Source organism: Pelecanus crispus, chromosome 31 (assembly GCF_030463565.1).
Source record: "Pelecanus crispus isolate bPelCri1 chromosome 31, bPelCri1.pri, whole genome shotgun sequence".
Lineage (NCBI taxonomy): Eukaryota > Metazoa > Chordata > Aves > Pelecaniformes > Pelecanidae > Pelecanus > Pelecanus crispus.
In genome coordinates this window covers 14,832-34,207 of record NC_134673.1, presented here as the reverse complement: position 1 = coordinate 34,207, position 19,376 = coordinate 14,832, and the positions used below count along the sequence as shown (strand labels likewise).

At 64.0% G+C, this 19,376-nt stretch overlaps 3 protein-coding genes and 10 non-coding genes across 14 annotated transcripts; 5 read left to right on the top strand and 8 right to left on the bottom strand.

Moving 5' to 3' along the window:
- Positions 1-4,142: 4,142 nt before the first annotated feature.
- TRNAQ-CUG (transfer RNA glutamine (anticodon CUG)) lies at positions 4,143-4,214 on the bottom strand. Its single transcript has one exon. It is a non-coding gene; the product is annotated as a tRNA-Gln (tRNA).
- Positions 4,215-4,348: 134 nt separating this feature from the next.
- TRNAK-UUU (transfer RNA lysine (anticodon UUU)) lies at positions 4,349-4,421 on the bottom strand. Its single transcript has one exon. It is a non-coding gene; the product is annotated as a tRNA-Lys (tRNA).
- A 939-nt stretch (positions 4,422-5,360) lies between these two features.
- On the top strand, positions 5,361-5,771 carry LOC104024393 (histone H2A type 2-C). The gene has a single exon (XM_009483713.2). The coding sequence runs from the start codon at positions 5,361-5,363 to the stop codon at positions 5,748-5,750; it is 390 nt and encodes a 129-aa protein (XP_009481988.2). The 3' UTR covers positions 5,751-5,771.
- Positions 5,772-7,407: 1,636 nt separating this feature from the next.
- LOC142596365 (histone H2B 5-like) lies at positions 7,408-9,448 on the bottom strand. Of its 2 annotated transcripts, XM_075725494.1 has the most exons (3): positions 9,401-9,448; positions 8,013-8,030; positions 7,408-7,982 (listed from the first exon to the last, which is right to left on the bottom strand). In XM_075725494.1, exons 1-3 carry the CDS (start codon positions 9,446-9,448, stop codon positions 7,686-7,688), a joined length of 363 nt encoding a protein of 120 aa, XP_075581609.1. In that variant the 3' UTR covers positions 7,408-7,685. The 2 variants fall into 2 exon arrangements, with proteins under 2 accessions (XP_075581609.1, XP_075581608.1); XM_075725493.1 differs by lacking the exon at positions 9,401-9,448 and having other exon boundaries at positions 7,408-8,091.
- On the top strand, positions 8,648-8,718 carry TRNAG-GCC (transfer RNA glycine (anticodon GCC)). The gene has a single exon. It is a non-coding gene; the product is annotated as a tRNA-Gly (tRNA).
- On the bottom strand, positions 8,888-8,961 carry TRNAN-GUU (transfer RNA asparagine (anticodon GUU)). Its single transcript has one exon. It is a non-coding gene; the product is annotated as a tRNA-Asn (tRNA).
- Positions 9,336-9,417, bottom strand: TRNAS-GCU (transfer RNA serine (anticodon GCU)). Its single transcript has one exon. It is a non-coding gene; the product is annotated as a tRNA-Ser (tRNA).
- Positions 9,449-9,572: 124 nt separating the features above from the next.
- Positions 9,573-9,644, top strand: TRNAA-CGC (transfer RNA alanine (anticodon CGC)). The gene has a single exon. It is a non-coding gene; the product is annotated as a tRNA-Ala (tRNA).
- A 1,440-nt stretch (positions 9,645-11,084) lies between these two features.
- TRNAM-CAU (transfer RNA methionine (anticodon CAU)) lies at positions 11,085-11,156 on the top strand. Its single transcript has one exon. It is a non-coding gene; the product is annotated as a tRNA-Met (tRNA).
- Positions 11,157-15,555: 4,399 nt separating this feature from the next.
- On the bottom strand, positions 15,556-15,627 carry TRNAD-GUC (transfer RNA aspartic acid (anticodon GUC)). The gene has a single exon. It is a non-coding gene; the product is annotated as a tRNA-Asp (tRNA).
- A 96-nt stretch (positions 15,628-15,723) lies between these two features.
- On the top strand, positions 15,724-15,797 carry TRNAT-AGU (transfer RNA threonine (anticodon AGU)). The gene has a single exon. It is a non-coding gene; the product is annotated as a tRNA-Thr (tRNA).
- A 275-nt stretch (positions 15,798-16,072) lies between these two features.
- TRNAE-CUC (transfer RNA glutamic acid (anticodon CUC)) lies at positions 16,073-16,144 on the bottom strand. Its single transcript has one exon. It is a non-coding gene; the product is annotated as a tRNA-Glu (tRNA).
- An 862-nt stretch (positions 16,145-17,006) lies between these two features.
- JOSD2 (Josephin domain containing 2) lies at positions 17,007-19,328 on the bottom strand. Its single transcript, XM_075725469.1, has 5 exons — positions 19,295-19,328; positions 17,925-18,109; positions 17,691-17,818; positions 17,368-17,562; positions 17,007-17,280 (listed from the first exon to the last, which is right to left on the bottom strand). Exons 1-5 carry the CDS (start codon positions 19,326-19,328, stop codon positions 17,181-17,183), a joined length of 642 nt encoding a protein of 213 aa, XP_075581584.1. The 3' UTR covers positions 17,007-17,180.
- Positions 19,329-19,376: the final 48 nt, after the last annotated feature.

The following is a 19,376-nucleotide window of genomic DNA, read 5'->3' as shown; positions in this document are numbered from 1 at the left end:
CGGCGCGGAAACGCTGTCCGCCAGCGCGGCTAGCCTGTCCGTCTGTCCGTCTGCCGTCCCACCCACCCAGCCATCTCCCAGAGCTGTTCATCCGCCCACCCGCCTAGCCAAGCAGCCACCCCTCCAGCGACCTGGCCAGCCGTCCATCCATCCATTCATCCATCTGTCCGTCCGTCCCCGGCCTGCCATCCGTCCGTCTGTCCGTCCCCAGCCTGCCATCCGCCCGCCCGTGGCGCTGGGTTAAGGGCTGGGGTCTACGCGGAGGCACCTCTGTGAGCAGTCCCCCCTCATCGGGTGCTTGACAGCGCCGACAGCGCCGACAGCGCCGACAGCGCCGCGGGGAGAGCGCGGGCACGCCTGGGACCCCGGGGGAGGGGTGGGGGTCCCTGTGCAGCCCCCCGTGTGCAACCCTTAATGTCTCCATCCAACCCCAACCCCTCCATCCAGCCCCAACATCTCCATGTCCCTATCAGACCCGTGTCTCCATCCAACCCCAACATCTCCATGTCTCCACCCAAGGCCAACCTCTCCATCCAACCCCAACATCTCCATGTCTCCATCCAACCCGTGTCTCCATCCAACCACAACATCTCCATCCAACCCCAACATCTCCATGTCTCCATCTGACCCGTGTCTCCATCCAACCCCAACCCCTCCATGCAACCCAACCTCTCCACATCTCCATCAGACCTGTGTCTCCATCCAACCCCAACATCTCCATCCAACCCCAACATCTCCACATCTCCATCAGACCTGTGTCTCCATCCAACCCCAACATCTCCCTGTCTCCATCCAAACTGTGTCTCCATCCAACCCCAACATCTCCATCCAACCCCAACATCTCCCTGTCTCCATCCAAACTGTGTCTCCATCCAACCTGTGTCTCCATCCAACCCCAACATCTCCTTGTCTCCATCTAACCTGTGTCTCCATCCAACCCCAACATCTCCATCCAGCCCCAACATCTCCATGTCTCCATCCAACTTATGTCTCCATCCAACCCCAATATCTCCATCCAACCCTGTCTCCATCCAGCCCCAACATCATCCATCCACTGTCTCCATCCAAACTCCAAACCCCGACATCTCTATCCAGCCGCCCAAACATCTCCGACCGACCCCAGATATCTCCAGCTGACCCCAAACATCTCCAACATCTCCAGCTGACCCCAAACATCTCCAGCTGACCCCAAATATCTCCAACATCTCCAGCTGACCCCAAACATCTCCAACTGACCCCAAACATCTCCAACATCTCCAACCGACCCCAGATATCTCCAGCTGACCCCAAACATCTCCAACTGACCCCAAATATCTCCAACATCTCCAGCTGACCCCAAACATCTCCAGCTGACCCCAAACATCTCCAACATCTCCAGCTGACCCCAAACATCTCGAACATCTCCAGCTGACCCCAAACATCTCCAGCTGACCCCAAATATCTGCAACATCTCCAGCTAACCCCAAACATCTCCAACTGACCCCAAACATCTCCAACATCTCCAGCTGACCCCAAACATCTCCAGCTGACCCCAAACGTCTCCAACTGACCCCAAACATCTCCAGCATTTCTCTTTTCATTGTAAAACCGGGGGATTCAGCCTATCTGGCGTTTACAGTATTGGTGCTCCCATGTGGAAAGCCCACCCCAACAAAACTTGCTCCTTTCCCCTCCGTTTTCTCGGGAACCGGCCGCATCCGCAGCCCCTTCCAAGCAGGGCCCACCTAATGCTGAAGCGTTTTGCCCGTCCCACGCCCATGCAAACGGTCACACAAATAGGTTTTTCCCTGCTCGCCAGCAGAAAAAACAAAGCTTGCCGTTTAAATCCCCAGCCTGGGTGTGAGCACCTGGCAAGCCGCTGCGTGAGGCGGTAATTAACCTTTCTGCTAATTAAAAAAAAAAAAAAAAAAACCACGGGTTCAGTGGGGCCTCACCGCCCTGCCGCTCACCTTTGCCTCCCATTTGCAGCCCTGCGTGTTCACGGGCTATAAAATTATCACAAGGATTAAATGGGGTTTTTTTGGCAGCTGCTGCAAAACTGAGGGTGAAACACACCGGGCGTCGCCCTTTGCTCAAGAAGGTTTTGCAATTTTCGGGTCATCGGTTTATTGGGGTTGGTGTCACCGGAGTCAAAGTGCCACCGCGGCGAGGGGACATTGGCCCGGGGTGAGGCGGCGGGTGCCGGGGCGGAGCCGTGCCCGGCGAGGTCCTGCCTCGGGGGGGTCCTCAAGGAGATGATTTTGGGGCGGGGGGCGAAGGCGGCGTTGGGGAGGGCGCTACCTAGCCCAGAGCCTGCGGCGTTGGCGGCAGACTGCCCTTTCACCGCCGTACGCTGGCTGCGCGCCGAGCTCCCGCCTGCCCTCGCCGAAACCGCCCCGCGACCGCGGCAAGCCAGAGAGCGCCGGCGGCCACGAGCGCCGGCACCGGCTGCACCCGCTCGCGTCAGAGCGGGAACGTCCCGCCCGGAGAGAAAGGATCCGACGAAGAGCAAGGAGCCCCCAGCCCCAAATACCGCTCGTGCACAGAACCGGCGCGTGGGGAGCGGGAGTTAAATGGCGAGGGTGTAATTGCCCCGCGGGTTTCTTTGGCCCGGGTCCCCCTCCGGAGGCGCCCAGCCCGCGGTGCCGGGGCGTCGACGGCGCCAATAAATCCCCCCGGCTGCGTGGCGTCGACGGCGCTGCCTCGGGGACGGCGAGGGCCGAGCCTGAGCGGGGAGAAGGCGGCCGAAAGAGCCACGAGCACACGGGAAGGCAGGTCGAGGCTCGGCTGGGGCGCGTGAGACGCCCCGAAACGGCGCGTGCCCCCCGCCCTGTCCCCATCGTCACATCCCCGTGCCCCGCTCCCCGCCACCGGCCCGCAAGGGACAACGGGGCCGGCTGGGGGGTGCTGCTGGGGGTCCTGGCCCCCCGCCCGGGGCCACCAAGCCCCTGGGCACCCCGTCCCCGTCACCCCCGGTCGGTCACTGGGGACGACGGTCACCAGCGCTGGGGACATGGGGCAGGAGAAGCCAGGTCCTGCCGTGGGGGCTGCGGGGCTGGGAGGCACTGGGAGGGACTGGGAGGCACTGGGAGCTCTGGGGGGCACTGGGAGCACTGGGGGGCACTGGGAGCACTGGGAGGGACTGGGAGCTCTGGGGGGCACTGGGAGCACTGGGAGGCACTGGGAGCTCTGGGGGGCACTCGGAGCACTGGGAGGCACTGGGAGAGCCCGGGCTCCGGCGGGACGGTTTCCTGGCCTCACGGCTGGAGGTGCGAGAGGAGGAGAAGCGGCGGTGGCGCAGGTTTGCGTTCCCCTCGGGGACGGGATGACAGGAGGTCACTTGTGGTCCCCAAGGGGGGTGGCAGGCACAGGGGGCTTCATCGGTGCTCTGTGACGGGGTGGCACGCACGGGGCATCGCACGGGGCGGCACGCACGGGGCGACAGCGGCCACGATGGGGTGGCACACGTGGCCCCGGGGGTGGCACACGTGGGCTGTCACACGCAGTCCCCAAAGAGGGGGGGATGTCACACGGGGTCCCCATGGGGTGTCAAACATGGGATGTCAAACACGGGATGTCACACGGGGTCCCCAACGCAGTGTCAAACATGGGATGTCACACGGGATCCCCCATGGGGTGTCAAACATGGGATGTCAAACATGGGATGTCACACGGGATCCCCATGGGGTGTCAAACACGGGATGTCACACGGGGTCCCCATGGGATCTCAAACACGGGATGTCACACGGGGTCCCCAACTCAGTGTCAAACACAGGATGTCACACGGGATCCCCATGGGGGGGTCAAACACGGGATGTCACACGGGGTCCCCAACGCAGTGTCAAACACGGGATGTCACCCGGGGTCCCCATGGGATCTCAAACACGGGATGTCACACGGGGTCCCCCATGGGGTGTCAAACACGGGATGTCACCCGGGGTCCCCATGGGGCGTCACGCAGATGCCACCCGCGGTGCCCCAGGGCGGGGAGGAGGGCGATTTCACAAGGTCGCCGGCGCGGTGTCACACGCGGGGTGTCTGGCGCAACCCCGCACCCGGGCGGGGTCACAGGTTTGGGGCTCGCGGTCCCCAAGTGTCCCCAAATGGCGGGGGGGGACACAGGGGTGAGCGGGGGGGGCTGAATGGTCGCAAAAAGGCGGGGAAGGTCCCACCGAGATTTGAACTCGGATCGCTGGATTCAGAGTCCAGAGTGCTAACCATTACACCATGGGACCGGCCCGCGCGGCCCGCCCCGCCGCGCGCCACACGCTGCGCCGCCTCCCCGGAAAACAAAAAAAAAAAAGGAAAAAAAAATAAAATAAAGGCGGCGGGCCGGGAAATGGGGGGAAGGGAAAAGGGAAGCGGCGTTCGCCCGAACAGGGACTTGAACCCTGGACCCTCAGATTAAAAGTCTGATGCTCTGCCGACTGAGCTATCCGGGCTCCTGCGCGCAGCGCCCCGGCGCCGCCCCTTGGGCCGCTGCTGCCGGGCGGGGCCCGCGGGGCGCCGGGAGCGGCCGGGGGGCTCGGGCACCCGGGGCGGGGGCGCCGCCGGGTTCCCGGAGGGCTTCGGGGGCAAGAGCGGGAGCGCGCGGGACTCTTCGGCTGCAAAAGGCGCCGAGCGGCAGCACGGGCGCTGCGGGAACCCGCGCTGCGGCCGCCGCGCCGGGGCTCCCTTATGAAGGGGCAGGGCGGACCTGAGTGAGACCCGCCCCCCCCCGCTCCCCTGCGGGCCAATGGGAAAGCCGGCGGCTCGCTGCGCGGCCAATCAGCGCCCAGCGGCGGGGCCGCCCTTCGGTGTGCGAGCGGCGGCACCGCGCCCCCGCCGCGCCGGGAGGCCTAAACCGGGGCTCTGCGCCCCGCATCGCCGCATACGCTCCCAAAGCCTGAAAACTGCGCGCGGGAGAGGGCAGCCAGCGGCCTGCCCGCAGCCCCACAGCACACTCGCACTGAGCTAGCGATAGGCAAAAAAGAGCTTTAATAGATACACCAGCTCGCCTGCCAGACCCTAAATACTCACCTAGGGCTTGAAAGGGGCGAGCGGCGGCTTTGGCTGCTCCCCGCGACCACCGCTGCCCCGGCCCCCAGCCACCCGCGACCACCGCTGGCCCCGGCCCCGGCCCCGGCCCCGCCGCGGCGGCGCCAGCCTCCCCTTATAGCCTCGGCGGGGCCGCACTCCCGCTCGCTGATTGGCCACGCTCCGCAGGGAAATGAGCCGGCTCCAGAGCTCGGCCTGCTATTGGCCAGCAGTCGGTGCTGTGCTATTGGTCCTCCGCCGAGCGCTATTGTGACCAATCAGAAGGCGTCGTTCCGATCCCCGGCAGGGTATAAAAGGCAGGGCGGCGGCGCGGCGCTCGCATCCCTGTGGCGGAGCGGGCGGCCATGTCGGGCCGCGGGAAGCAGGGCGGCAAGGCCCGCGCCAAGGCCAAGTCGCGCTCGTCCCGCGCCGGCCTCCAGTTCCCCGTGGGCCGCGTCCACCGGCTCCTTCGCAAGGGGAACTACGCCGAGCGGGTGGGCGCCGGCGCTCCCGTCTACCTGGCTGCCGTCATGGAGTACCTGACGGCTGAGATCCTGGAGCTGGCGGGGAACGCCGCCCGCGACAACAAGAAGACGCGGATCATCCCCCGGCACCTGCAGCTGGCCGTGCGAAACGACGAGGAGCTCAACAAGCTGCTGGGCGGCGTGACCATCGCGCAGGGTGGGGTGCTGCCCAACATCCAGGCTGTGCTGCTGCCCAAGAAGAGCGAGAGCCATAAGGCCAAGGGCAAGTGAGGCCGCAGGGCTGCCGTCGGCCTGAGGTGCTTTTGTTTCCCTATTTTCAACCCAAAGGCTCTTTTCAGAGCCACCCACTGCGTCAGGAAAAGGGCTGGAGGAGCGTGGTGAGGGGGGCCTGGCGCTAACAAGCGTTAATAAATTGTTACCCAGGCCTCGATCCTTCCACGGTGGGAGCGTCTGCCCTCAAAGAGGGGGTAACCCCCCCCGGGTAAAGCACTGTCACCCCAAAACTCATTAAACAGCCCCAAAAGCAGCTGGGGGAGCACCCGCTGAATGAAACCAAAAGCATTGTGACAATCGGGAAAAGGGAGATGGGTATCGGGGCTCTGGTAACACCCCGAGCGAGCGCAGCTTGCAAAATGAACAAACCAACGCAAATTTCTACCAATAAAGTCACCTTCCGTAGTTCTGAATGATTCAAGAGCGGGTAGCTTGGTTATAAATCTCTCAAAATCGACCTTTGGAGGACAGACGGCGATTATGGTAGATTCTAGGGGAAAAATATTTCCAGGACAGGCTTTTTATTTTTTTTTTCTTGGTAGCGCTTAAAGCTATTTCAAAGCCATGCAGTTCTTCCCAGGGGAAGCGGGTGAGGGAGGAGCTCGGGGTGCAGCTGCTCGGCCCCTGGCACACGCGGATGAGTAACGCTCCTCGCGGCTGCGCCGCCGCTTCTTGTCGCCCTTCGGGGGCTTTGTCACCGCCCCCGGACCCTGCTCGGGGCAGGCGCTGACCCGGCCGGCGCGGGCACCCCGGGGCCGGGGGGGAGCGGCGCCGGCTCCGCTTGCACTCATGCAAATGAAGCCTCCAATCCGCGCCAGCCCATTGGCTGAGACGGCGCAGGGCAGCCCCCTGCGGAGCGCCACCGACACGCCACTAAAGCAGCTCCAAAACCCGCACGCTGACTGGTCCGCTACTGAATTCACTCAGCCAATGACTGCGCGCCGTTTGGATTCCCCCCCTCCCTTCCGCGCGGTGCAGAGCGCGGCGCTGCCGGCAGCCGCGGCGGGGACCGCGCCGGGCACCGCGGGCAAAGCTCGCCCGGAGCCGCTGGAAATAGGAGTGGATATAACGGAACGCTATTCACACCATCCACAGCCGGGAAGGACGGGTCCCAGCTCACCTCTGCTCTAGGCAGACATTGAGGGAAGGGTAGAAAATGGGGTGGGGGTGCGATTCCCCACCCACCCCCCCAGTGGTGTTAAGTACCCACTAACGAAGCTTTTTCACAGTCATCAAATTCAACTTTTTTTTTTTTTTTACAGCGCTACTGCGTTTTAACAGTCCAGAAAGGCCGCACTTCTACCCCCAGGCAAAAAAAAAAGGAGAGAGACCAGCAGCGGCAGGCAGTTGCCGAAACCGGCTGTTGAGCGGTAAAACCCCAAAGCAGAGCGCAACCCCCGCACCGGTGCGTGTGTGAAATGCAGCACCCGCCCCCAGGAGCCGCTCCGCGCCTTGGGGGGCCCGGACGCGCCCCCGCCGCCCGCCCGCCCGCCCTCCCCCGCACCCGCGGAGCGCGCTGCGGCCCCGCCCACAGCCCTTATATAGCCCACGAGCGGACCAGAGGGAAACCCGCGCTGCACCTCCCTGCGAGCCCCGCCCCGCCGCGCCGGTCGCGCCCGCCCGCACCAATCAGAGCGGAGCGAGGGTTTGAAGGGGAAAGCGGCACCGCAGGGACGGCTGCGGGCGCCCGAGGGAGGGAAAAACCTTCACTGCAGCCCGGCAACCGCGCTTTGCTAAATACAGGAGAAGAATAATTTTAAAAAGAGCTTTTAAAACGCCCGGTAGCTACCCCAAACCCCCACCCCATCTACAAACCGGTGCGGCCCTCAGCCAGACCCAAAGAAGGGGCATTTCAGCAGCAACATCAGCTCTTTGGGAAGTGGGGGGCTCTGAAAAGAGCCGTTGGGTGGAGGTGGGCCGGGCCCGGCCGCGTTACTTGGAGCTGGTGTACTTGGTGACGGCCTTGGTGCCCTCGGACACGGCGTGCTTGGCCAGCTCGCCGGGCAGCAGCAGCCGCACGGCCGTCTGGATCTCCCGCGAGGTGATGGTGGAGCGCTTGTTGTAGTGCGCCAGGCGCGAAGCTTCGCCCGCGATGCGCTCGAAGATGTCGTTGACGAAGGAGTTCATGATGCCCATGGCCTTGGAGGAGATGCCGGTGTCGGGGTGCACCTGCTTCAGCACCTTGTACACGTAGATGGAGTAGCTCTCCTTGCGGCTGCGGCGCCGCTTCTTGTCACCCTTCTTCTGGGTCTTGGTCACCGCCTTCTTGGAGCCCTTCTTGGGGGCAGGCGCCGACTTGGCCGGTTCAGGCATCGCGCTCCCGCTCCGCTCCCCGCAGCCGCCGCAAACACAGCAACGCAGTGCGGCCGCCGAGCGGGCGGCGGCGCCTTTATAGCGGCGTTATGCAAATGAGGGCTTCAAACGCTGCGCACGCCCATTGGCTGAGGCAGCGCGCTGCGCCCCCTGCGCAGGGACCCCCGCGCATGCAAATGTGCCGGCTCCAGAAGACGGGCTCTGATTGGACGCGAAGCGTCGGCGCGGCGGAAGGGCGTCAGCCAATCACATCACGCCGTTCGGATCCGAGGGAGCGCAGCCGGCACCAGCGCGGGGCGGGGCGGGGGGAGCCGCGCGGGTCCCTGCGCCCGCCCGGTGCCGCCCCGGAGCGGAGCAAACGCGGCGCTGCGGGCCCCGCTGGCCGGGCCCGGGCTCTGGGGCGGCCGCCGGCCGGGCCCCCCGGGGGAGGAGGCGGTGCCGGAGCCGCCTGGGCCCGCTCCCCCCTCGGGCCCGGGGCTCCCCTCGCGGCCGCGCCCACCGCCACGCTTCATGCGTCATGGGGCGGTTTTGGGGTGAATCCCCTCACTTTTCGGGCTCTTGAGGAGACTTTTCTTGCAGCCGCATTGGTGGTTCAGTGGTAGAATTCTCGCCTGCCACGCGGGAGGCCCGGGTTCGATTCCCGGCCAATGCAACGCAATGTTTTCCTTTTCCCCACCTCACTTTTTTCCCCTCCCCTTTTCCAGCCCCCTTTTCCACCTGCCGCGCACTAAGTGACCGCGCCACAACTTGCCGCTCCCACCCGAAAATTTAAAAAAAAAAAAGGAATTTCAACTGGCGTGGAAAAAAAGGCTTCAACCGCACGTCCCTGGGTGGGCTCGAACCACCAGCCTTTCGGTTAACAGCCGAACGCGCTAACCGATTGCGCCACAGAGACCGCGCTGCCGGGCCCGGCCTGCGCCGCCCGGTGCGAAACGGGGGGGGGACCGGGGGGGGGGCTGCGACAGAGGGGGGACCCCGGCCAGCTGCGCGCCCCCCAAATTCCTGCAAAAATTGGGGCGGGGGGGTGCTTGGAAGATTGCACGGGGGAGGCCGCTGTGGAAATGGCGGGGACCACGCGCGCGCCTGCAAGGGGGGGGGGGGGCGCAGGTAGAAACCGCCGGCAGCGCGCACGGCGGGGGGGTGTGCCCGCCCGCAGAACCCCCGGGAACAAAAGGGAAGGCGCAAAGGGGGAGCCCCCAACAATTGGCGGAAGGCGGGGGGGTGCGAAGCCCAAAAATGAGGGGGGAGGGGGGCAAAAGCTTCACGCGCCGACGAGGATGGGATTCGAACCCACGCGTGCAGAGCACAATGGATTAGCAGTCCATCGCCTTAACCACTCGGCCACCTCGTCCGCCGCGCTCGCTGCGCCGCCGCGCCGCCATGGGGCGCGCTAGGCCGCGGCGGGGCGTGGTCGGGGCGTGGTTGGGGCGGGGCTTAGCGCCGGGGGGCGGGGCTCCGCCGCGGGAAGGCGGCGCCAAGGGCGGCGGCGGGCGCGGGGCGCGCGCAGGGGATGTAGCTCAGCGGTAGAGCGCATGCTTCGCATGTATGAGGCCCCGGGTTCAATCCCCGGCATCTCCAGCGCGGGCGCGGCACCCGCCCCCCGCCTTCTTTTTGGGGTGCCGAGAGCGTGGGGGAGGCCCCTTCACCCCCTATTTTTCCTCCCGCTGTAACCCTGAAGGACCGAGACACCGGTAAAAGCCAACATCCCGCCTCAGAAAGGCGCCAGAAAACCACGCGATTGCCGGACCACGGAAAGGCGAAAGCGGGGGCGGGGGGTCGAGGCCAGCACCCCAGTTTAGGCCCCAAAGACCTTGGGGGGCCCCCCCGCCCCCCGTGGGGAGCACGCGCGGCGAGTCCCGCAGCAAGCGAGGCCGGGGCGGATACAGCACCGGCGCGGGAAGGACCGAAATGCGATCGTGAACATCCGCCGGCCGCCTCGGGACAAATGCGCCAGGGCAGGGCTAGGTTGGGTACTGGGAGAAATTCCTTCATGGAAAGGGTGGCCAGGCACTGGAACAGGCTGCCTGGAGAGGTGGGGGAGTCCCCAGCCCTGGAGGGGTGCAAAAACGGGCGGAGGTGGCACTGGGGGCCATGGTTTAGTGGGCATGGGGGTGTTGGGGTGACGGTTGGGCTGATGATCTTAGAGCTCCTTTCCAACCTTAATGATTCCCAGTTTTCACTTTCATTATAAATGATCCAGCCACCAAGCCAGGAAACATGAAATTGCTGCTCTGCCCTTAACGGGTTTAGTGGTGGGCTTGGTAATGGCTGCACCTGGAATGCTGTGCCCAGTTTTGGGCCCCCCAGCACAAGGACATTGGGGTGCTGGGGCGTGTCCAGAGAAGGGCAACGGAGCTGGGGCAGGGTCTGGAGCACAGGGCTGGTGGGGAGCGGCTGAGGGAGCTGGGGGTGTTCAGCCTGGAGAAGAGGAGGCTGAGGGGAGACCTCATCGCTCTGCAGCTCCTGGCAGGAGGGGGCAGGGGAGGGGGTGCTGGGCTCTGCTCCCAATTAGTTAGCGATAGGACGAGAGGGAATGGGCTCAAGCTGCGCCAGGGGAGGTTTAGGTTGGAAATTAGGAAAAATTTCTTCACGGAAAGGGTGGTCAAGAATTGGACCAGGCTGCCCAGAGAGGTGGTGGAGTCCCCATCCCTGGAAGTGTTCAAAAACCGGGCAGAGGTGGCACTGGGGGACATGGTTTAGTCCAGTCTACCCTTGACTGGTTTAGTGTGGCCTTGGCAGTGCAGGTTAATGGTTGGACGGGTGATCTTAAGGGTCTTTTCCCACCCAAACGATTCCATGATTCTGTATGAGGTGAATGGTTGCACTGGCCGATCCCAAAGGGCTTTTCCAGCCGGAACAATTCGAGGATTTGAGGATTCTGTGACCACGCCTGAACGCCCCGCGGGGGGGGGGGGGGGAGGGGGGGGGGCCGCACCCCGGTTTTGGGGCCCCCCCGGCCCCTGCTCGGGGCGCTGGCGCCATCACCTTTTATGTGCGCGGAGCAGCCTTGCCCCAAGCAGCAGAGTGGCGCAGCGGAAGCGTGCTGGGCCCATAACCCAGAGGTCGATGGATCGAAACCATCCTCTGCTAGTTCCCATTTTTCACCCCCACTCCGTATTTTATCTCTTTTTTTTTCCCCCCCCCGTGCATTCGGTTTGTGCGTGGCACCGTTTTGGTCAGCGGGGGGTCTGCAGGGGGGGGCTGCTGTGAGCAGCTGCTGGAAGCTTCCCCCGTGCCCGATGGCGCCAACACCAGCCAGCTGCAGGACGGACCCACCGCTGGCCAAGGCCGAGCCCGGCGGCGACGGCGGTAGCGCCTCTGGGATAACGTAAAGAAGGGGAAAGAAAAAAAATGAAGGAACACAGAAGTGCAGCCGGGGAGAGGAGTGAGAACTTGTGAGAGGAAGGACTGCAGCCCCCAGGGCAGGGCAGGGCAGGAGGGGCTCCAGGCACGGAGCAGATTCCCCCGCACCCCGGGTGCAGCCCATGGCACCCAGGCCGTGCCCCTGCACCCATGGGGGCCCCCGGGGAGCAGGGATCCCCCTGCACCCAGGGAGGAGCCCAACCAGAGCAGGGGATGTGCCCGGAGGAGGCTGTAATCCCATGGGAAGCCCGCGCTGGAGCAGGCTCCTGGTGGGAGCTGTGGCCCCGTGGGGGAGAGGAGCCCAGGCTGGAGGCAGGGTTGGTGGCAGGAATTGGGACCCCACGGGGGACCCACGCTGGAGCAGGGGGCTCCTGGGGGGCTGCACCCATGGAAGGGACCCACGCTGGAGCAGTCCGTGGAGGGCTGTCTGCCGGTGGGAGGGTGTGGTGGTGCATCCCCCCCTCTCTCTTTTTCCATTTTTTTTTTCCTCTTCAGCCGCTTTACAATCTCAGGAATTCCAGGCCGCAGCTTTTGTGTAGCGAGTTGGTCAGTTAAGCGCCCCTTAATTGTGCCAGAAACTCCTACATGGCTGGAGCAGAGAGCGGCTCTGTTCTTATCAACATTCATATTATGGCTAACGAGGAGAATGAGAACAAACAGCTACCCCAGACAGCCTTGAAACAGGGTGGTATCATCGCTGCTGGAATTCTAACAACAAGTCAACCCGAACTGTGGCTCGGATGGAAATTTACTGGTGATTAAAGTCAATCATCTCACAATCCTATGAACAGCAGTCCTAAGGGAGGCCCTTTGAGCTCTCCTGGACTGCCGCGGCTGCACCAGCATCTCCCTCTGATCAAGATGTCTCTCAGAGTCAGCAAAAACCAGCAGATTCCAAAAGTCTGCTGCCACCAGAACTCCATTGCCAGAGATCGACAACGGAGCCTGGGCTGCTGATATCCTTCACTCCTCGAGACTCTGCTCTCGCCCGCTGAGAAATGCCAAGGCATTAGACGTGAGTATTTCACTAAACTCGAGGGGAATTTTTAACAGGTATACTATTTTCATACATGCATTTGTAGTTGTGAGTGTGCATGCATGAACCAATTTAAGTAGTTTGTAGATGTATGATTTAATTTTAAAAGGAGTCTTATACTGCTGCATTATTCTTATAGCATTACTCTTATAAACCACTGACCAAGTCTGAGACTGAGAGTGGGCCCAGCCGCAGCTGGGCTCCTCTCTGAGCAGGAGTTCAGAAAGCAAGGGGGTCCGTTCTGAACCTCGGGACTCAACGGGAGGGCCCCCCCTTAGCCCCTATATTTATTAATCATTGATGACTGAGTGCTATTAAAAACATTACAATCAAATTCTGCGATTTGCTACAAGTAAATTCTGACTGTTACTAAATCACACTGTAAAGTCACTCATTCATAGTGAACTGACATAATCAGCGGGATTCACAAACCCGCACTGGTGACGGAGGGCCCCACGCTGGGGCAGGGAGGAGGGTGAGGAGCCCTCCCCTGGGGAGGAAGGAGCGGCAGAGACCCCAGCCCCCATTCCCCGTCCCCCTGCGTGCTCGGGGGGAGGAGGGAGAGAAAATCGAGTGACGCTGAGCCGGGGAAGAAGGGAGGGGCGGGGGGAAGGTGCTTTAAAATTTAGTTTTTATTTCTCATTTTCCTACGCTGATTTGACTGGTAATTAATTTAATTAATTAATTAATTACCCTGATTTCCCCCGAGTCGAGTCTGCGTTGCCTGTGACGGTAATTGCTGCGTGATCTCCCTGTCCTTATCTCGACCCACCAGCTTTTCGTTCTATTTTTGTTCTATTTTCGTTCCATTTTCTCTCCCCCGTCCGGCTGAGGAGCGACAGCGCGGCTCTGGTGGGCACTCGGCATCCAGCCGGGCTCGGCCCACCACACCTCTTCTGTATTTGCTCTCAACACCCCCCCGCCAATTTACTGAACGCCTCCCCCTCCCGCGTATCATGAATTTTTTTGCACAAGCACCCAAGGCTCCCGCGGCGCTGTGGCTGCCTCCTCATCCTCGCAAGGTCGCCCAGGCTGGAAGGGGAACCAGAAGAGCCCAGCCCGAGCTCCTGCCCGCAGCCGGCGGAGGCAGCTCAACCAGGACCGCTCCGGGCTCCGACCCGAGGAATCCGCAAGAGCGGGGAGAGGAACCACCCCGTCACCAGCGCAGGCTTGTGGAGCCTGCTGGTTATGTCCATTTATTGTGAATGAGTGGCTACACGCAGTCTGGTTTAGGAGCGGTTCAGCATTTACTTGTAGCAAATCGCAGGATTTGATTGTAATGTTTTAATAGCGCTCAGTCATCAGTGATTAACAAAGTGCTCAGACAAAATTGATCAAAACAGTGACTTAGTTACAGATTCGAAGATGGCAAGGTTCACTCTATTACTACGTGGAAGCGCATAAAGGAAAATTGAATTACACTGAGTTGGAATGATTCATAAAGGGATCGCGTATGTAGGGGATAAGGGGGGCCCTCCCGTTGAGTCCCGAGGTTCAGAATGGACCCCCTTGCTTTCTGAACTCCTTCTCAGAGAGCAGCCGAGCTGCGGCTGGGCCCACTCTCAGTCTCAGACTTGGTCAATGGTTTATAGGAATAAGGATAAGGCAGCAGTATAAGACTCACTTTGAAATTAAACTGCACATCTACAGACTACTCAAACTGATTCACGCACGCATACCCACAGACATGAATGCATATATACATATATAAAAAGCATTGATATACCAGTTTAAAGATTCCCCTCGAGTTCAGTGAAATAGTCGGGTCTAATGTCTCGGCGTTTCTCAGCGGGCGAGGGTTGAGCCTCAGGGAGTGAAGGGTTTCAGCCCAGGCTCCGCTGTCAGTCAGCAATGGAGCTCCGATTTTAGCAAACTAAGAGTTTGCTGGCTGTGAGAGGCGTCCCGCTCAGAGGAGACGCTGGTGCGGCCGCTGCGGTCCCGGAGAGCTCCAAGGGCCTCCCTTCGGACCGCTGTTTATAGGATCGTGAGATGATTGACTTTAGTCATTGTGAATCTCCATCCGAGCCACGATCCGGGTCGTGACATGATTGACTTGAGTCATTGTGAATCTCCATCCGAGCCACGATCCGGGCCGGTAATTACTGCTCTGTTTCAAAGCTGTCAGGGGTAACTGATTGCTCTCACTCCCCGCTTCAGCCGTGTAAGACTTTCTGAGGACAGGGCCGCTCTCCGCTTTGACCGCGTAGGAGTTTCTGGTACAATTAAGGGTCAGCCAAGCGACCAGCTCGCTACACAAGGCCACGGTCCAGCAGGAATCCCTGAGGTTGCAAAGCAGTTGAAAAGAGAAAAAAAAAAAGGGGGGGTGGGGGGAGATGCACCACGAACCCTCCCTGCACGGTGCTCCCCAGCCGGACCGCGCTCGGTGGGCGCTTAGCCGGAGCTCAGCGCTGGAAGGGGAAAGCCGCTGTGTACGGCAACGCTGTACCCGGGCTGATCCAGCATCCAGAGGGAAAAACGGGAAAATCGGGAAAATGAGCCCCCGGGACCCGCCGTCGCGCCAGGCCGGGCGCCCCCGGGCCGCAGCGGGCAAGACTCACCATTTGCCGCCAAAACCCTCGGTTTTAAACTCCAGAGCCGCCCTCTGATTGGTTGGCTGAGAGGAGCGGCGCGATTGGTCGGTGGGCGCCGGGGCAAGCGGTGGTGGGCGGGGCGCCAGCGCGCCGCTCGCAGCTCCCCCTCAGGTCCGCACCCCCCCACGCCCTATATAAACCCCGCGGAGGCGCCGCCGCGCTCAGTCCGCGGCGGGGTGAGTGGGGAGCGGGGCTGCACCGGGCGGGGGCGGGCGGGGGTGGCGCTGCGCGCTGCCCTCGGGGCTCATTGCGCCCCTTATCGCTGCCTTAGCGGTGGTCTCCAGTAGCCCGCGGGTTCTGCGGGGCTCGCATCGACCCTTGAGCGGGGGGGGGGGGGGGGGGGGCTTTGCAGCGCCGCAATCCGCTCCCTATGCGGCCCGAACGGGTTCGTCCTCCCCGGCAAGGCCGTCCCGGAGCGGGCGGGGATAGAGCGGCCGGAAACATGTTTTAGGGTTGAAAAAGGGGGAGGGGAAAAAAAAAAAAAAAGCAGCGCAGGTGCCTCCCCGTCGGGGAATCGAACCCCGGTCTCCCGCGTGACAGGCGGGGATACTCACCACTATACTAACGAGGAGCGCGGCGGGGCTGCGGCCGCCGCTCCCTCAGCCCGCGCCGCGCCGGGGCCAGGCGGGGGGCGCCGAGGGGGCCGGGGGCGGCGGGCGCAGCGCGGGGCGCCGTGGCTTAGTTGGTTAAAGCGCCTGTCTAGTAAACAGGAGATCCTGGGTTCGAATCCCAGCGGTGCCTCCGCCCTGCCGCGCCTTTATCGCGACAGTGCCGCGTGACGTTTTGGATTATTCCACACCCTCTTTTTTTTTTGTTGTTGTTCCAAACAGGCGGCTCCCCGCACGCCCAAGAAGGGAGGAGGCGCCGTGGCGGAGCCCCCGGGGTCGTGGCGGAGCCCCCGGGGTCGTGGCGGAGCCCCCGGGGTCGTGGCGGGGTGCGGACGATCGCGGGTGGGTGGAAAATAAAAGCGAAAATGGGTGAAAAAAAAGAAATTTAAAAAAAAAAAAAAGTTTTTCTTCCCTGACCGGGAATCGAACCCGGGCCGCGGCGGTGAGAGCGCCGAATCCTAACCACTAGACCACCAGGGAGCGCAGGCAGCAGCGCCGCCGCCTTCCCCCTCCACCGGCTCTGTGGGCTGGATCCAAACGGTGCGCAGCCATTGGCTGAGCGCCTCGAGGGAGCGGGCCAATCAGCGCGCGCGTTTTGGAGCCGCCCCAGCGGAGCGGGAGAGGCGGGCGCTGCGGCCCCGCCGCCCTTCCCCGGCCCCCCCCGCCACAACCCCCCCGCTTCACCCCAGGGCCCAGCCCCGGTTCCTCCACTGAAGCTTCAGCCCCGTTATCGCTCCCTGCAGCCGGGGAAGCCCGGCCGAGCTGGGCTGCCAGGGCCGGGCTGGTGATTTGGGGCCAGGTTCGGGGATTTTGGGGGGGATCATTCACCCCCAGATTCCCGCACGGAGCCCGGGGAGCGATGCGCACCCCAAAGAGTGGCGACCGGACGAGCCCGAGGACCGCGGCAGAGACGCAAAGCTGCAAACCAGCAGTTTTAATCACTCTTTTGTGGGTAACTGAGCCCGTTCGGGCGCCGTCGATCCGGGGGACGCGACACCGCGGGCTGAAACCCAGCACCGGGAAGGGCTGGGAATAACCCAGCTCCGGATGCGGCCGCGGCACGGGGAACGCGACCCTGCAGAGCCGGGAAAGGCGTGCAAGCAGCGGGCGATGTGCGCGGCCGGCGGGAGGTTGACGTGCACAAGCGGAGCGACCGGTGCGCGACGGCGGGGCCGGCGGTGCGAGGCCACGGGGTCACGAGCGCGCGGCACGCGAGGCGCCCTCCCCACCGACACCCCGCCACGACGCCCGCGCCCCGTCGCGCACCCGCAGAGGAATCCCGCTGACGGCGGCAAAACCGGTGCGCAAAATTGGGGCAAAATCAGGGAAGCGCCGCCGCAGCGGCACGGTGATGGCGGGCGCGCGCTCCGGGGTCCCCAAAACCATCCGGGTTCATGTCATACGACCCCCACCCGCGCCAGATGAGCAGCGCTTGGAAAAAGTCCCAAAACGTCGCGGTTTCATCCCGAAGCAGAGGGCTGGGCGGTGCCGGCGTCGCCCGTCGGCGTGCGTGGAGTCACTCGGGGTTCAGCCAGGCGCCGGCCTCCTCCACGGCGCGCGGCACGACGAGGAAAACCTCGCAGAGCCCTTGGGAGAGGAAATCCCGCAGGAAAGCCCTGCCGCGGGGAGAGGCGGAGGTGACGCCCGCGTCCTCGCGTCCGTGTCCCCAACCGGCGTCACCCCCGCCCCGGGCGGGCGCCTACCTGAGCTCGGCCTCGCCGCCGATGGGGACGGGCGCCCGGAGTTTGGAGTCGAGGTTGTAGTAGGTGCCGCGGAGCTGCCGGACGGCCAGCCAGTGCTTGCGGCGCAGCGGCAAGGCCACGAACCCCAGCGAGACCTGGGAGGGGACGTTGAGGATGAAACCCAGGATTTGTCCCAGCGCCAGCCGCTCCAGCGACCTGCCGGGGGGGGACGGGGGGACGACAGGGTGAGGAGGGGGCGCGGGGAGCAAGGGGACCCCCCCAAAACAAGTTTTTAAAAAAAAAAAAAAACAGGGCGATGGGGGGTGCTCGGGCTGGGGCCGCACCGGCGTTTGTCCCACCAAACGGCCGCCAGCTCCAGGCTCTGCAGCGCGGCCATGATGACGTTCACGTCGTAGTTGCCGGTGCCCAGGAGGCTGCGGTGCGGGTTGAGGCGGGGCGTCGGGGGGCCAACCTGGGGCGGGGGGGGGGAAAAAAAAAATTAAAAAAAAATAGAGAAATAAGCAAAATAGCCGAAATAACGGAAAATTGGGGGGGGGGTGTTGGGTACGGGGTGCCACGCGCCTCTTGCAGATCTCGTCGGCGGCCTCCTGGGTGAAGCAGGGTCGCTGCAGGACGTTGTTGAGCGCGTGCAGGGCGCAGAGCTCCAGGCGCTGCCGCTCGTGGTACAGCCCCCCCGCCGGGCCCCCCCCCCGCCGGGCCCCCCGCCGCCGCCGCCGCCGGGAGGGGGGACCCCGACATGGCCCTCAGGTCGGGGGCGGCCCGGCTGCCTGGGGTGGGGGGGGTCAGCTCCGGTGGGTGCCCCGGAAATTCCCATAGGAACGGCCGGTGGCACCCCCAAATCTTTCAGATAGCCCTCAGGCTCCCCAAAACCCCCTCACGCAGCCCCCAACCCCACCCCACCCCTTCCAGCCGCCCCCCTGCACCCCACAGCCCCCCCCCAAGACCTTCCTGACACCCCCCTGCTTCCCCCAGAGTCCCCCAAGATCCCCCTGCCACCCCCAGGCACCCCCCAGACCCACCCTGCACCCCCAAACCCCCCGAGACCCCCCCCAAGGAGCCCTCAGACCTTCCTGATGCCCCCCCACGCCCCCCTAAAATGCCCCCAGGCACCTCCCCGTGCCCCCCAGCTCTTCCAGACGCCCTCCTGGACCCCCCAAAAAACCCTCCAGAGACACCCCCCCCACTGCACCCACAGACCTCCCAGGCCCCCCCTGCGCCCATCAGCCCACCCCAAAGACCTTCCAGACACCCCCCAAACCCCGAGGCCCCCCAGGATCCCCCAGGCCCCCCAAACAGCCCACTAGAGCCCCCCAGCCCCCCCCCCAAAGACACCTCCTGACCCCCCTGGGTCCTCCAAGGCCCCTGCACCCCAAATTCCCCCAAAACACCCCCCCGCAGCTCCAGCCCCCTCTCCACGCCCCCCAGGGGACCCCCCCCAGCACCCTTAAGACCCCCCCAAAGCCGTCCAGGCCTTTGCAGCCCCTCTAGGCCCCCCCTCCCCCCCATGCACCCCCAAACCGCCCCGGGCACCCCACAACACCCCTATGTCCCCCGGGGCCCTCCAGACACCCCTCAGCACCCCAAGACTCTTCTCATCCCCCCCCAGCCCCTCCCTGCACCCCCCAGCACCCCTCGGACACCCCCAGACCCCCCCGGGCCCCCGCGCACCCCTCAGATGCTCCCAGCCCCCCCTCAGCCCCTCGGGACAGGCCCTGCCCCCCCAAAAAGCACCCCCCAGGGCCCCAAACGCCCTGCAGGCCCCCCCCGGCGCCCTCCAGCCCGCTCCGCCGCCCGGCCAGGCCCTTCCTGAGGGTGACCGGGCCGCTCCTCCGGGCCCCGCGGGGCCTCCGGGCCCTCCCCGGCGCCTCCCGCTCCCCTGCGGCTGCCCAGGGCCCCCCCAGGATCCTCCGGCCCCGGCCCAGCGCACCCCGCGGCTCCTCCGGGGCCGACGGCGGCCGCATCCCCCCCCCGGCTCCGGCCACCGCCCCCGGCCGGGACTACGACTCCCG